At 57.6% G+C, this 16,522-nt stretch overlaps 2 protein-coding genes across 4 annotated transcripts in view; one reads left to right on the forward strand and one right to left on the reverse strand.

Moving 5' to 3' along the window:
- GAB3 (GRB2 associated binding protein 3) overlaps positions 1–16,522 on the forward strand; it is a 289,515-nt gene that overhangs the window by 73,755 nt on the left and 199,238 nt on the right. The window contains exon 10 of the mRNA XM_081792630.1: positions 767–7,499. Coding sequence (XP_081648756.1) covers positions 767–883 — 117 coding nt within the window. The 3' untranslated portion in view covers positions 884–7,499. The remainder of the gene's footprint in view (positions 1–766; positions 7,500–16,522) is intronic.
- On the reverse strand, positions 13,511–16,511 carry LOC145714590 (EKC/KEOPS complex subunit LAGE3-like). 3 transcript variants are annotated; one of them, XM_081794204.1, is made up of 4 exons: positions 16,321–16,511; positions 14,474–15,134; positions 14,043–14,183; positions 13,511–13,844 (listed from the first exon to the last, which is right to left on the reverse strand). In XM_081794204.1, the coding sequence occupies exons 2-4, from the start codon at positions 14,851–14,853 to the stop codon at positions 13,700–13,702; spliced, it is 666 nt and encodes a 221-aa protein (XP_081650330.1). In that variant the 5' UTR covers positions 14,854–15,134; positions 16,321–16,511; the 3' UTR covers positions 13,511–13,699. The 3 variants fall into 3 exon arrangements, with proteins under 3 accessions (XP_081650330.1, XP_081650329.1, XP_081650331.1); XM_081794203.1 differs by having other exon boundaries at positions 14,043–14,186; positions 16,321–16,501; XM_081794205.1 differs by having other exon boundaries at positions 14,058–14,186; positions 16,321–16,444.

The following is a 16,522-nucleotide window of genomic DNA, read 5'->3' on the forward strand; positions in this document are numbered from 1 at the left end:
TGACAGTTGGAATCGGAGCCCCTCAGCATAGGCAGTTTGCACTCCTCTGGATAGTATTCTCGTCTGTAAAATGGGGATCGGAAGTACTAAACAGCTAAATATTTTTGAGCAAAGGACAGTCGTGATCTAAACCGTGCCTAACAACGTATGTTGTTTGAGGAGACAAGCAACTTGCCGAACCGGGTAGCCAGTGTGATTCCACTTTGTGTGTGTGTGCAGGGAAAAAAAGTTTGGAAGACTTCCTTTCCCTTTTGGCAAACGAACTCCCGCTTCTCCTTTACCTTGAATTTCATTCCCCAAACCTGAACTCCTGTTCCAGAAAAACTGGTCAGAAGGGGGTGCCTCGGTCAGTTTTGGTAGGCCATGCGATCAAGACAGTCAAGCCCCAGGTCTTAGTGGCCTTTCCTGCTGGTGCTCGTGGGACATCCTCCATCCGGGGCCCCGCCGGGAGAAAGAGCCTCTGACTGACGCTCACTGGCCTCCTGGCAGAATCACAGGCTGCCTCTTGTCCCTTCGGGATTGGCACGCGTCACTTCCACTCGTAGGACGCTGGTCAAAGTGAGTCCGATAGCTGGGGTGAAGTAGGAGGGAGTGCAGGAAGAGCGATATTCGAGCATGTACCCAAAGTGTAAAGATTCTGCAGGGAATGACTCGGGAGGAAGGAGCAGCGGATATTTAACCCCTCAATCTACCACCAAAGGGCTGGCATTTTCCTGAATTTTTTGAATTTGATGTAATAAAAATCTGTTTGGTTCTTCCCCTTCAGAAACTCTTCCTTTCAGAAGAGCAAAGAGTGGACTATGTCCAAGTGGATGAACAGAAGACACAAGCCCTCCAGAGCACGAAGCAGGAGTGGACGGATGAGAGGCAATCGAAAGCGTGAGATATGTGCTTGGGCCATGTGTGGGGCAAGGAAGCCCGCGGCTTGCTCTGGGCGTCTTTTGCCAGGGTTGCAGTGATGGTCCATGCAGGCCAGGAATCAGAGACAGTATGTCACTTCCGCGGACTTGGCCAGAACCTTTGGGAGAGAGGATCTATTCATCTACACCGAATGGGGAGAAGGAAGAAGTGGTCTCCTGGCCCCACCCCCACCCCACCCGTCTTGGCCGTGTCCCTCTCCTACCACATGAGCCCAGAGCCTCCCAGATGCTTAGAGTCGGCTCCATACCCATAAGAGGCGGCCATGGACTGTCATGTAGAAAACTCCATTCAGGTATGGTAGGAACAAGAAAAGCAAGACTTGGGACAATATTTTTCCCAGAGCTTTTAAGAATCTCTCCAATGGAGCATTTGGAGTACAGATTCGAGCCAGTATTGCTACCAAACAGAATCATTTGACTCTAATGCTTGCAAATTCCGACCTTTCTTCTGTGTTTCCATTGAATCATAAATCATCCTGGCGGAGAGGCTCCTGGAGACCATCTTGTCCCAGGCCCTGCACACATGGTTGAGGAGATCAAACCCAGAGGTGGTGGCAGAGTTTGCATTCCTTACTGCAAAGACCCCAACAGACGAATCATTTCTGTCCCTAGCGAAAGACAGGTCAAGTGAGAGGGGCAGTGAGTCCTGGGCTCTGTGGTGAGCGTGTCAGAGGACACTAGTGGCGCTAAGGGTGTCATGGCCGAACAGCTGCCTGCGGCTGGGTGTTCCATTGCTGCCAGCCTCTCAGCACGTTTTCACATGCGTTGTCTCATGCCTTCTCAAAAACCTCCGAAGCGAGGCTTGGCAGAGAACGTTGCTCCCACCTGGAAGCAAATGACAGCCAGAGGAGGGAGCAGTGTGCCTGAGATCACTCGCAGAGCCAAGGCCCAGGGTGAGGTCCCCCACAGGCCCATTCCACCATCTTCCACTGCCTCTGAGGATTTTGATGAGATCTAGGAGTTTGGCCAACCTTGGGGACGTGAAAAACACGTGCAGACACGAGATGAGTCATCATCCCCCCTCCCTCTCATAGGATTTTGAACAGGTGCCGTTCCTACTTGACAAGTATGCGTGCCAAGCCGGCTTTTCTTTGTGTGGTGTTCCAATGGGAGGCCCTAACATAATCAGTGGTTACCCTGAGCAATACCTCCTGACCGTCACTGTGAAAGCCATTCTTGGATCATGTGGTCCCTTGCACGGTGTTTCCCGCAAACCGGCTGGGGGCGGCAGAAGAATTGTTTGCCACCTCAGGGAAGGCACAAATTGTCTTTGGCTGTCCTATGCTGGCCCTCAGCTTTTGAGTGATAGTTGTGACCAGAAAACAAACAAACGCAACAGAAAAAGCTTTAAACAATGAATTCCATTCTCAAATTTCCTGGCAAATTTCTCCCTTCTTCTTTAGTGATGGCTAAGTCCTGAGAGCAAAGGGCACCACTGTGTAGTGAGGACATCGTGTCACTCCCTCCTTTATGGGGCACTGGGGTTCAGGGGGGCCAGGTGAAGGTCTCAGTCGGGCGTGGGGTTGTGTTTAATGGCCCTTCCCGATTCTTCCGAGCGCCTGTAGCCGGAAGACAGATGTGAACAAGCGGGAATGAAGCAGATACAGGTCCGCCATTCTGACTGGCATTGCGTCTCATGGAAGGAAGGCTTAAGGGGCAGGCCGGTCTATGGCAGTCAGGCTCGGTCAGGGAAGTTGTAGGCTCTGCTGTGGGGTTTTAGGGCTCAAAATGCCCAAAGGTAAGTAATGCCAGTCTGGGCTTTTCAGACCGTAGAAGCAATTCTGATGTTCAAAGCAACAGGATCTGGTGACCTCATTTTCTTCCTGGAGTAAGGTGGGGGGAAATGGTGGAATGCTTTCAATGACATAAGAATCCTCAGTGAGCCCAGATGGAGAAATGCGAGCCCCCCCGCCCCCCGCGGCCAGCTCCGTGTCACAACACACAGGCCAGAGCCTGTAAGGAGCCATCTTCTTCCCTCTGTGACTTGCAAAGAGTCACAGAGCCTCAGGCAAGAATCCAGGGAGCTGGACTGTCGGTTCTCATAGATGGTAACTTCCTTGTGTGTGGGGCACCTGTCTTTAGATCCCGACGAAGGAGGCTGGTGCAGCAAAATTGTGTGCGCAAGTGTCGAGAACCACACCAGACTTGGAATAGATCACAGATACAGTGGAAATTATGTCCGTAGTGAAATGTCATCCGATTGGCCACACACACACAAAATCTCTTTCTACATAGTATTTCCAGGGAAGTGTTGACTGCACGAAGCAACACACACGACTGGTGTGACTTGTTTGGAAGCCATTAGTGAGGCATTAACAAAACAGACAACCTCACCCTCCTTTCCAGGATGTGTGTGATTATGTCTGGCTTCAATAAGACTGCTAATGGATGCTTGCCCCAAAGCCCATGACCCGGGGACACAAAGTACAGGTAATTTTGAGCTGATAGCGGCACGTGCTCCTGAGAAAGCACCACAAATGAAAATGCTACTGGCCAAACCCTGTTCTCCTGTGGGGATAAACCGTGTGTAATGGGGCTGTGATTCTGACCAGGGTCTGAGGTTTCAGACCAGGGGGCCCAATGGGAGAGAGCAGAGCTGAGATGCGGGGCTCCCCCACCACATACATGTTTGTTTTGTTTTGTTTTGTTTTGTTTTGTTTTGTTTTTAGTAGAAATGATTGCAGGTACCATTCCGAGTCAAGCACACATGGGGTGTGCGTCCACTGTGCGGGGCGCACCTTCCCAGGAGATAGCAGGACATTTGAGCCCACGTTGTTTTCTGCAGTTCCTTTTTGCCTGGTTTTTCTTCCATCTCATTTCTTTAGGAAATTCCTCCAGATCAGGGGTTGTGCAGTGCAGAAGTGGGGGAGGAGCCCCAAGGCCCAGGACACAGCTTGGCCTCAGAGGCACAGAGTCATCCTGTGCAGGCCGATGTCCTAGAGCAAGGACAGGCTGAACTGTGGCCTTTAGATCTGAGTCAAGACAGAAGGCTCCCCTCAGGCCTGGCTTTCTCCTCCCAAGGCCTTCTCCATCCCTATCAGTTCCATCCTTGTACCCACAGTCGTGTTGATCTTAAAACACTCATTATGTTTTTTACTGTTTCATTTCCGGCATTAATAAAAGTCTTATAAGGAAGAACCACACTCAAGTTCTCTCTTACTTATTGAAAATGATCACATCCTATATAAACGCAGAACACATTTCAAAAGCTGCGTATGTGAAGATAGCCTCCATTGCCATTTTCAACTACAACAAACTTGACCTAGCTCACAGGGAATCGCCTACATCTGGGTTATTTTGTGACAAACACTTGAGCACAGGTGGTTGTAATGAGAACTCCTGCCCAGCCAAAGCACATCTTGACGTCTCTTTTCATCAGAAACCAGCTTCCAACATTAGCGGCAAAATCCGTGACCATCCTTGATAACACGCATAACATGATCTCCATCATCATTGACCTTATAAAGCAACAGCCCCTAGCACGCTGTTCCCCAGCAGAGGTCTCTTGCACCCCCACCCTCTCTTTCCCCGGGGCTGAGGCTCCCCGCCAGCCTGGGCACTGGCTCTGAGGCATCTTTAAGCCACGAAGTAAGGTGGGGACCACCAGAGCAGTGGGGGCTCAGCTGCAGGGAAGCAGGCCAAAGGCAGAGAGGTGATAAGAAGCCACATGAAATTCCTTGCCCCTGAGAAGTGTGAGGCCGACGTCATGAATGCTTCTTCCCAACACCCTCTCCGGCCTGAGCCCCTGACCCAGAGAACGGGTGGCCCACAGGGCTGACCTGGGAGGCAGGGGCCAAGAAACCGAAGGGGTGCTTTAACTCTAGGCTCCTTATGCTCTGGCCCCTGTACCAGACCCCTCCCCAAGTTTCCAGCTTTCGAATCCTCCTTTATCTTTCTTGATCTTCAGTTGCATTTGTTGTTATCATTTTCCTACTTTGATTATACCATTTGTTTTGTAAAATAATCTTTCCTTTTTTGCCACTGAGGGAGTGTGGCTTGGGTGCAGGCTGGGCCAGGGGGCCCAATGGGAGAGAGCAGAGCTGAGATGCGGGGCTCCCCCACCACATACATGGCACTTTGCTTATGACCGAGGGACGCTACGGAGTCTCAGGATCGTGAGGGCCTTTCCGATCAAGGGTTCCAGGTCATTGGACGGAGACCCACGTGGGCAATAATCAACCCTGACCCCACTTCGCCATCATATACAAACCGATTCTAGGCAGACCTCAATGGGAAAGGCAGAACAGTGGATTTGAGGTGTTCCCTCTGCTGCGTCAGATCCATTATACATCTATCCATCACTGTTGCTTTGGTCTTTGTTTCATGGTCAAAACCTCTATTTTAAAGTGTTTTATTTTTTTTTTAAGTTTTATTTCTTTTTGAGAGGTAGAGAGAGAGGGAGACAAAGGATCACAAGCAGGCTCTGCACTGGCAGCGCAGAGCCTGACACGGGGCTTGAACTCACAAACCGTGAGATCATGACCTGAGCTGATACCAAGAGTTGAATGCTCAACCGACTGAGCCACCCAGGTGATCCCCCAAGAGTTTCATTTCAATGAGAGTTTGTTTGCCTTCATGTAAAAGAACAACCTAATTATTTTACGTCTATCTTGAAATCTTAAATTATTTCAATTTTTTGTTCTTCAATCTGAGACTTAATTCATTTTCCTGTTCTATGGTGATAGAAGTCAGAATAGTGGCTACCTCTATTGGGGAGGTTATTATTGATTGAAAAGGGGCAGAAGAGAGCTTTCTGGAATGATGGAAATGTTCTGTATCTTAATTCAGGTGGTGGTTCTATGGATGTATACATAATGTAAAAACTTACCGCTCTGTGAATGCAATATCTGTACCTTTTACGGCCTGTAAATTATACCTCAACAAGCCAGTTAGCATGAAGGAAAATACAGAAACTCCAAGAGAATTAAAAAGTTAATGTAAGAAACACAACCGTAAAACATACTGGAAGCAACTACAGGAAAACCATTTATTATCTTGGGTGTGGAAGACCTTCAGAAGCAAGGCAAGACACAAGCGAAGGAAATACTTCTTTCTGTTGAAAATTCCATTTAATTCAGAACACATGTGGTGGCCACAGGCTACAGAACAGGTGCTCTTAGATTTAATTTTTTTTAATGTTTTTATTTAGTTTTGAAGGAAGGAGAGAGAGCATGAGTGGGGGAGGAGCAGAGGGAGAGGGAGACACAGAATCTGAAGCAGGCTCCAGGCTCTGAGCCGTCAGCACAGAGCCCGACGCAGGGCTGGAACACACACACTGTGAGATCATGACCTGAGCTGAAGCCGGATGCTAATCGACGGAGCCACCCAGGCGCCCCAGAACAGGTGCTCTTGTAAGCGCTTCTGATATGTGGCAGCAAAACGGAGGTCCCTCTCCCTCAGGGGCTCATGTTCTGGCAGGATGTGGTGGGCTCTGTGGGTGCCCTGCCTCAATCCTCCAGGACCCCTTCCCTTTCTGGGGTGCCCCTCTCTGGCCACGATGCACTTCTGCTGCCAACAGCTGCCACCCGGGCCCCCGTCTCAGAGGAAACCCTGCAGGCAGTTACTGGGGCCAGTTCACGTGCAAGAGCAGAGAGCTGGCCACACCTCAGAACGGACTCTCCCCGCTCACCCCCGTGCAAAGGACAGCATTCCAAGTTGCCAGCTCCTTACCTCATGTGGGGACAAAGTCTAAGTCGAAATTACACTCCAGAGTTCCCCAGAGGGATCTGGCAGGACTTTCCCCCTCTGTGATCATCCCCTCTCTGGATTCTTCTCCTTCCCATGCCGCTTTCCCAGCTACCCTGGTCTCAGGCTTTGGCGAACCCAGTTGGAGTACAATGAATTCTGAAACGTGGTCACACACTTGCAGAGACACCTCCCACCCCACTTGCTCCTCAAGAACCTAGGCTAACCACCTTGGCGAATAGAGCACAGCAGAGGAGGCGCCATGATGTCTGAGGCTGGGCCATATGACATGATCGAGCTTCTGCTTGGTGCCCTCTGGGGACGTGCACCCTTGGAACCCAGCCATCGTGCTGTGAGGAGACACACTACATGGAAAAGAACCAAGGCCTTTGGCCCTCAGAATGTGTGTGACCGAGGCCTCCTGGAAGCAGATTGCTGTAGCCCTAAATTTAGGAACCACCGCCGCTGTCCCGCGGGGTACACATGAGCCTGACCCCCAGTGACTGCCCAGATAGGAGATGTGTGTGCAAAGTAAATTGTTGTTGGTTTGTCACTAAGTTTGCATGTGGTTGTTACGTAACAGTAGTTACTAGACCACTAACCCAAGAGAGGTGAGACAGGAAATGATAACAATAAACTTGTATATTATAGTCTATCTTAGAAGGTAGTGAATGGTATGGAAAAGAAAAAGTGCAGCGTGACAGCAGCTACTTGTGTGTGGGTCGGTGGGGGCCAGCTGCATAAGTAGGGTGAGAATGTGAGATTTGAAAGACTTGGAGATGAGGGACTAAGCCGTGAGCTGAGTGTGGGAGAGCATTCAGGCAGGGAGAGCAGAGCCCTAATTCAGGAAACCTGGGATGTTGAAGACACAGCCAAGAAGCTTTTTGGCCAATGGTAAGACTTTTGGTTTATGTTCCTGGGGAGAATGGAGCCAGTGAAGAGAATTGAGCAGGTCAGGCATGCAATCGGACTTAAGCTTTGAAAGCAAGGATCACTGTAGATCAACTCAGAGATGTTGATAATAGAGTATATGAGAGGGATAAGACGATAATCAGGGGGAGCAGGGGGCAGGTCATTACACTAAGAGACACAAAAAGCTAATCGCTTGGATCAGGGTGGCATCAGTAGAAGGGGTGACGTGTGATCATATTCTAAACAATTTGGATAGAAACAATCTGCTGAGGGACTCGATGGGAGCCAGGAGAGGAAGAGGAGGCAAGAATGATTCCTGGGTTTTTCACCTAAGCAACTTGAACAATGAGGTCAAGAAACCAAAACGAGGTTAGACTGGGTGGAAAAGTGTTATGAGGATTAGGAGACAGAGAAACAGACTTTCTCAGAAACACCCAGACCTCCCTTAGAAAATGAGAAACACTTTGGAGAAGCTCACGGACCTTTTTGGAGGCGGGAGGCTTGGAGCTGAGGTACAACGGACTGCACTTCGGGAGATCCACGTGTGTAGATTTGTGTGTCCACTTGGCAGCTGGATACAGGAGTCTGCGGTGTGGGCAAATGTCTGCGATGAAGATACAAATCTGGGGCCCAGGACACGGCCCAGAGAGCCCCGAGCCTGCACGAGCTCGCCACGGGCAGCCGAGAGCCGGTATAGGGGGACAAGTGGCCCACGCACCGAGCCCTGGGGTCCTGGGACACTCCGAGGTGGCAGAGCAGAGAGGGAGCCGGCGGCAGAGACTGAGGAGGGGAGGGAGGGACCCTAAGACTGCAGGGTGGCCTCCTGGAACAGGAGTGAGACGTGCGCGCCCGCACACACACCTACCCACCCACCCACACACACACCCACCCACACACCCACCCACCCACCCACACACACACACACACACACACACACTGGGGGCAGGAAGGAGGTGGTCAGGAGGGAGGAGAGAGCGATCCTCTCCCCGGGGTGCTGCTGATGGTCAAGGGCGATGAGGCCCTAGAATGCTCACTGTGTTTGACAGCGAGATCCTGAAGACCTGCAAAGACAGGGTCGGTGTGGGGTGCGGGTCAGGAGGGGTCGAGGAAGTCAGGTGCAGGGTGGGAGTTGGGAGGGGACAGGGAGATGGGATGTGAGGTGTGGTTCCAGAGGGGACGGGGAGACCAGGTGCGAGGTGGAGTCAGGAGGCAATGAGGAGATGGGGTACGGGGTGCAGGGTGGGGGTCAGGAGGAGACGGGAAGATTTGGCAAGGGGTGCGGGCTGGAGGTCTGGAGGGGATAAGGAAGTCGGGTGCGGGGTGGGGGCGTGTGTCAGGAGGACACAGGAATGTCAGGTGCGGGGTGGGAGTCGGGAGGGGACCAGGAAGTTGGGTGGGGGGTGGGGGTCAGGAGGAGTCAGGGAGATCGGGTGCTCGGTAGGGTTGGGGGTCAAGAGTGGATGAGGAGGTCAGGTGAGGAGTAGGGGTCAGGACGGGACAGGGAGGTCGGGTATGGGGTGAGGGTCAGGAGGGGATGGGAGGTTGGGTGCAGAGTGGGGGTCAGGTGGGACCTGGAGGCTGGGTGCAGATTCCGGATCGGGAGTGGATGGGGATTTGGGGTGCGGGGTGGGAGTCAGGAGGGGACTTGGAGGTTGGGTGCAGGGTGGGCCAGGAGGGGCCGGGAAATTGGGGTGGCGGGTGGGGGTCAGGATGGGACAAGGTGATCGGGTGCGGGGTGCAGATGGGGGTCCGGAGGGGATGGCGACATTGGGTGCGGGGTGGGGTCAGGAGGGGACCTGGAGGTTGGGTCCAGATTCCGGATCAGGAGAGGATGGGGAATTGGGTGCGGGGTGGGGGTCAGGAGGGGACCTGGAGGTTGGGTGCAGATTCTGGGTCAGTAGGGGTCGGGGAGATGAGGTACGGGGTTGGGGTTCAGGAGGGGATGGGGAGATGGGGTGTGGGGTGTGGGCCAGGAGGGGACGGGGCGTTTGGGGACAGCGGGTCCAGCCCACTCCCGGGAAGGGCCGCACTGTGGCCGCCGAGCAGAGAAGGCGGTGGCTTCGGGGTGGCCAAGTCGCAGCGTGTGCAGAGGTGGGGGGCTGCAGCCCTTCCCACGTGCCGGGGACCCGCAGAGAGCGGGGTGCGTGGACGCAGGAGGGACAGAAGAGCTCAGGCAGGGGAGGACGGCTTGGCAAGGGAGGGAGCGGCCCCTCCTCGCCAGCCCGGCTCCGGGGGAGCCCTCCTCCCCCAGGTCCTCACCGCTCCGGGCCGAGACGCCTCCTGTCGGAAGCCTAAGTTGCGGCAAAACCTGGAACAGACCATCAGCCTCGTGTGCGGCAACAGCTGAGGGTGGCGGAACCGGTGAGGAGGGGGCGTCCCAGGCCTGAGGTGACCTCGGGGCCGAGCCCTGGATCGGGTGGCACGGGGGCGGGGATGGGGTGGTCACCGGTCTCTCGTGCCCTGCGCACACCCGGGCCCCCTTCATTAGTGCCTTTCTTTGGGCCCTGCGTGGGGGCGGTGGTGACAGGACCAAGGGTCCTGACCCTGGCAGCAGCAATATCCCCGCCCTCCTACCCTCGTGCCCCCGGGTCGTGCCAGCCCCTGCCCCGTCTTCCTGTTTATACCCCCAACCACCTACTGATTTAATTTATCTGCACCTCACCGTGTCCGTCTGTCACCACGTGCCCCTTCTCTGGGATGTGGACAACCTCACGCCCCTTCTGTCCTTGGGTCGTCCTGGCTCCTTGGTGGCACGGTCAGCCTCGGCCTCGCCTCTGCCACCTGCCCCTGGCCGTGGCCGGTCCCGCCGGGTCCGAGCAGGGGCCCCCGACACCAGCAGCACTTGATGGCGAGGAGGGGGGCGCCCAGGGTGATGCGGCGAAGCCATCCCCAGACCGTGGCTGCGCCCAGGGGTCTCCCCGCGGCTGGGTCCCGGCATCCCCTCCGGACTTCTCGGGGGTCGGACCGTACCTTTCTCGGGCGCCCTGTCCCCAGCACCTGGGGAGCTATGAGCGGGTTCGTGCCAGGGCCCCACGTGGGCCAGGGGGCTCTGGAAGTCTCCTTCTCCAGGCCCGAGCGCCCAGCTTCCTCGGCGTGGTGCCCGCTCGGCCCGGACCCCTCACCCCCGCTGCCCTGTCCTGCGCCCGCCCCGAGTGGCCGAGGCGGCAGTGCCTTACCCCTCTGTTCCCTCTTCCCCCGCCGAGGAATCTGGCCCCGGCGCGTGGTCCCGGAAACCCAGCTGTCCCCTCTGTTTTGGCATGAGCTTCTTTGTCGTTGTTCCCGGAACCTTGTTTCTGAACTAAACGTCGGGAAAACGGTGGCCGTGTGTGGCAGGTGGGCGGTCGGCGAGCAGGGAAGCAGGTGGGGAGGCTGTTGGACTCTGGAGGAGCTGGGCTCCCTTTATGGGAGGAAGGGTGACCCGTTGCAGGGGTCCCGCGCATCTGAGGAGGTCCAGGGCCACGTCCGATCCGTGTCAGCAAACCCCGGTGGCTCTCCCGTCAAGATCCAATCGGAACCCGTTCCCTTCTCCCCACCTCCACTGGCCGCAGCCTGGGGGTCTCTCGCCTGCGTGCCAGTCTCCCCACTTCTGTCCTGCCTGCCCTGGTCCCCTTCCCAGCGCAGCAGGCACTGGGGACCTGATAAGACGTAAGTTGCATCCCGTCCCGCTCCGTTCAAGACTCCCTAGGGTCATCGACGGCACCCAAACTCCTTCGTGCCCCACGACGCTTTACTGCCGCAGGTGCACCTCCATGCTGACGGGCCCACCTGCTTCTTACCCCCCGACACCTGTGAAAGTAATGCAGGTGGGGAGAGCGTGGGACGCAACCTTAAGGAGAGCGGCCAGGAATGCTATTTGAGTGGGCCAGATGGAACCCCGGGGGAAGAGAGCCCCAGGCAGGCAAGAGGCAGTGCAAGGGTCCCGAGGCAGGCCTGGGCCTGGTGTGTTTCAGAGAAGGGAGGAGGCCAGTGTGGCTGGATCCGAGTGAGCAAGGTGGAGAGGGGAGGGAAGGAGGCCGTGGAAGATGCGGGCCGGATCACATCTGACTCGGCGGGCCGCGGGCCAGGGCTCTGGCTTAGCCTCTGGGAGGGGAGCCCGGGGACGCGTTGGAATCGACTGGTTTTGTGACCTGACGGACGTGTTAAGGCCGCCCGGCACCTTCAGCGGTCCGTCTGTGGGGCCAGGGCGGTGGCCTAACTCTGGGCTTTGCTGGGAGAGGGAGGGAGGCTCACACTAAGTTCCGGTCTCTTGACGATCTGGCCCCACAATTCCGGGCCAGTCTTGGGAGCCCTATCCGGAAAGGGTGGGTCCCAGTGCCCCTTCTCTTTGTCCCTTTCCTCCAGCTGCCCCTTGCAGCCCCTCCCCTCCCTCTCTGGACTCTTACCCACAGAAGACTCTACCACCATACGGCTTGAAGGCCTACCAGCTAGGAGCCAATGCCTCTGTGAACTTAAAGAGCCCAGTTTCTCTGTTAAAAGAAAGGAGAGCCACGTTCTCAGGTGAAGTGACAAGAAAACCTACGGTTCCTCAATTCAATAAAGGACAAGACTTTTCTATTGCAAGTGAAGAAAGACAAAAAGAAAAGCAATAGAAAGTATTCACGACGGGGGTGCCTGGGTGGCTCAGTCGGTTGAGGGTCTGACTTCGGCTCAGGTCACGATCTCACAGTTCGTGGGTTTGAGCCCTGCGTCGAGCTCTGTGCTGACAGCTCAGAGCCTGCAGTCTGCCTCAGATTCTGTGTCTCCCTCTCTGTCTCTCTGCCCCTTCCCCGCTCACGCTGTCTCTGTCTTGCTCTCAAAACTAAATAAAAGCATTCAAAGAAGAAGAGAAAGAAAGAAAGAAAGAAAGAAAGAAAGAAAGAAAGAAGGAAAGAAGGAAAAAAGGATTCATGTTGGCTTAAGCAAAGGGAGAGTTTCTGGATGTGTGTAACTGAACGATCGTGGCGGGGGCGGGGGCGGGGGCGGGGGCGGGGGTGGGTAGTTCTGTCTTCAGGCATGGCTGGATCCAGGATTTGGTTCTCTGCCACGTGCCTTCCTGCTCTTGCTTCCCATCTGTCCAGTGTCAGCCTGTTCCTTCCCCCCGCCCCCGTAGCCCCGGAAAGGCCGGAAAGGAAGGAACCAAGACCGTGTTTGCTTACAGAGATCATGACCATGCATGTAGAAACTCCGAGGGAACCCTCGTGAGGCTAGCACTCCTGTTTAGCGAGGTTCCAAGACACAAGCTATTCAGAGGGAGCTAACCACCCCCCACCCCGCCCCCAAACCCATAGCCACTTGTGGCACCACTCCCTTGCTCATGGGAAACAAGGCCAGTAAGCCCCAAAACTCCTACTCTAGTGTTTCCGTGCTTATTTCCCTGGTACAAAAGGAGTCTTCTACTTCGGTAGGAAGCCACCCTACTGGTTGGTGGTGCGGGGAGACCAGACTTGTGGCGGCGGGGCGCCTTTTCTGGAGAGCACTTGTGTGCCGAGAAGCTATAGAACGCGGGAATTCTACCTCTTGGAAACGATCTGAAGGAAGTAACTGTTCGCGCAGAGACTTCTGTTCAAGAATCCCATTGACTCACACGACCCATAACAGGGGCAAAGCTGAGAACGACCCGACTGCTCAACATTATGTAATAATACATTTGCGTGTCTCCTGGATAACAGTTTTTGAAGAGTTCTTAGGGAGGGGGAAAGCTAGTACGTTCAACGGGGAAAAACAAAAACAAAACAAAACAAAACAAAAAAGGATCCGGAGAAAAGTTAACGCTAAACTGGAAAATGCATACATTATACGCCGTTATCCATTTAATGGGTAAATACAACTAGGAACATATTCCAAAACGTCAGCAGTCTTTACCGCCGAATACAGGACCTGGTTTTCCTCTCCCTGAGTCGTCTTCGATAAGCTTGGGCTGCTGGACTACGACTCCCAGAACCTCCCTTCCAACACCAGAACAAAGGTAAGAAAATGTGGAGGCGCAGGAAGTGAGAAGAAACTCGGACACAAAAGAGTCGCTCAGTTTCATGTTGTGCAGTAACAAACACTGTAAGCGCCCGTCCCTCCAGGCGCAGGGAAGGAACTGAAGTGGGCCAAGAGCCACCGAGGCCCGGACCTGCAGAACGTTAGACCCCCGATAATAAAGTGGCGAGGACGCCAAGTGTCAACGCCCTGTGCCTTGCCCCGTGAGGGCTACCCGGTTAGGCCTCGGCCCCCTTTCCCGGGCCTAGGCGTCGCGGAGGCCGGCACCCCAAGGCGCGAATGTTTCGTATCACCAGGGGAAGCCGGTCCAGGAAGGAGTTGACGGAAACTCGGAAGAAGATGGGGTCTTCAGCAGTCCATCTCCTAAAAGTGAGGGAAGAGGGAAATCCGGTTAAAGGGGAGAGCTGCTGTGGAGGTGCAGGGCACCAGCCCCTTCCCCCACACAGCCCCCCACCCCCCAGCCTTCCACCTAACGCGTGTGTCGGGGCCTCCACGACGGCACCGGAAGGCAGAGATGCGACCACGGCACCCGCCGCCACCGCCCACCCGTCCCGCGCATACTCTTGGAGGACGCACACGGCCAGGGCGCTGCCCCTCACGCAGAGCTCCTTCTGAGCCAACCCTCGGTGGCGTTGGACGTGTGTAGTCAGGGACCTGCGGGCCATCTCTGCCTCCAGGGGCGACCGGAAAGACACAGTGAGCCTGCTGGGAGGCACCCGGTTAAGGCACAACGGGCTCCCGGAGTTCCCATGGCCTGAAGCCTCCTGACCACTCAGAGGCCCGCTTCTACCCCCGCGACACTCGCGCTCCCTCCCGCCACCTCTGCCCACCCTGAGCCGCTTCCCCCACCCTGGGGGCCCGCGGGCACCGGCTGTCCCTGTCCCGCCAGGCTGCCCACCCCCGCCCCCGTCCGTCCCGTCCCCGGGCTGCCGCCCCGCTCCCCAGCCACCCCGCCACGGCCCCTGCCCAGACAGGCTCCACGGAAAGGATACAACTCCAGCAGTCTTGAGGAGGTCACCGCCGCCGGCGCTGCGTCTCCACCGGGGGCCAGGGCCCTCGGGGCCCGTTCGGCCAGGGGAGGGGCGCAGGCCCCCTCGACCACTGCTCCCTTGCTGCCAGGGCCACCCTCGCCGTCGTGGCGGCTGCAGTTGCCCTGGCGACCGGGACCTCGGGGGCTAAGCCGGGGGTGGTGGCCGTGCGTGCCTCCGTCGGAGGCCTGTGGGCCTGCCCCCGCGTCCTCCGCGCCACCCTCGGGAGCCCGCGTGACCGCCGCGCCGTCCGCGCCGTCCTCGTCAGGGGCCTGCGTGACCGCCACTTCCTCCGCGCCGTCGTCCGGGGCCGGAGAGGCCGCGTCGTCGTCCGGGGCCCTCATGGCCGCCGCACCGGCCTCCTCAGAGCCCACCGCTACGCTGCGCCCACTGTCGGCAGACCGCCGAGACCCCCGGCGGGCCTCGCGAAGCCCGGCCCCTCGGCGCGCAAGGCTGTCGGGGATGGCCAGGGCGCCTGCGCAGACAGACCCCGCGGAGCTGGTTCCCACCGAGCCGGCCTCGCTGTGTTGGCCCAGAGCCCGGATCCGGTCGACGCTGACCCCGAGGAGATGGAGGCTGGTTCCGGAAGCTGCGCCCCTCGACGCGTGACGTCACTGTCGGGCTCCTGCGTCCCCGAGAGCATTCTGGTGAGGCCACTGGCACCGGACTGGTTCCCGCCCGGCCCGCCCCTCCCCCCAAGCGTGTGTCTGCGCAGGCGCCAGCCGGGCGCACGTGCGCGCAGCCAACTGACCGCCGCCCGCCCGGGTCCCGGGCGTCGAGGCGTGGGCCGCGCTCAGGCGCTTCTGGGCAGCACCGTGCCTGTCCCTGTCTGTGGGCTCCCCGTACGGCTCGGGTCTGCGTGTGCCGGGACCCGTCCCCGGGGGCGGGGGGGGGGGGGGGGGCCGAGGCGGGATGCCGAGCAGGGGCCACTCCCAGGCCCTGCCTGTCCTCAGGGAACACGCCCCGCGCGGCCCCTAGGGGAGCAGGAATGGACGGGCCTCGCTCCCTCACCACTTCTCGGTCCCGGGCACCGTCAGTCCCCTAGTGCCTGCCAGCCTGGGGGAGGGTACACCGCCGAGGGTGCGACCGGCCTCCGGCCTGGGGCTCCCGGGCTCCCGCCTCCCACACCGCAACGGCTGCGGGCTTGGGCCGGGGGCCCCGGGGGCCCAGGGGTCCCAGCTGGCCCCGAGGACAGCGGCACGGGGGAGCACCGCCCCGGCGACAGCTCCCCCGTCGCTTTGCCCTCTGCTGCGGCAGCCTTGACGGGCTGTCCCTCCCCCAGGAACAAAGTCTTGCGGCTCTCGGGGGGGGGGGGGGGTTGGACGTGCCAGGGGCCCTCAACTGGGAGGTGACCCTGTGTCTGCCGGCCTGCTGGGTGCTGGCCTACTTCTGTGTCTGCAAGGGGGTCAAGTCAACAGGAAAGGTACAGCTGGAGGCGGGCGGGTCGGGGTGGGTGATGATGGCAGGGGTGGGGGCAGCATGGCCGGTGGGGAGAAGAGGCGTCTCCACTGGGGGGGGGGGGGCACCCCGCCACCCGAGGTGACCAGGCCAGGGCCTGAGGAGGGGGCAGGAACTTGAATCCGGGCCACTGGATTTCCCACACATGCCTGCGTAGTCAGTCCTCCCCACCCTCCAAACTCCAGCCCAGCCGCCTTCCGTCCTGAGGGGACAGGCCCAGGCGACAGCCAGCTGAACTTGCCTGTGTCGGGCATCCCCGCCCCAGTCTCCCTCTCTTCCTCACTCACTACTTCCTCACTCTCTGCTTTGCGGCCAGCCTGGGGGGACCCAGTCCGTGGCTGTCCCTTGCCTACCTGTCCTGCTCTGCTGAGGGTGGGAGGGAGGCAGAGGTCTTCGCGGTCACCTCGCTGTCGCCTCTGTCTCCGGCCGGCCCAGTCCACTCCGGCCTGCCCAGGACCCTGCCCCTGTGCAGAGAACCACCTGCAGTCAGAGGCACGGGAGGCATGGGACCTGCCTCCAGGCCGATGTCCTGCTCCCCACCCGGGGAAGGTCCTG

Source organism: Panthera onca, chromosome X, assembly GCF_046562875.1.
Source record: "Panthera onca isolate mPanOnc1 chromosome X, mPanOnc1 haplotype 2, whole genome shotgun sequence".
In the NCBI taxonomy this organism is placed as follows: Eukaryota; Metazoa; Chordata; class Mammalia; order Carnivora; family Felidae; genus Panthera; species Panthera onca.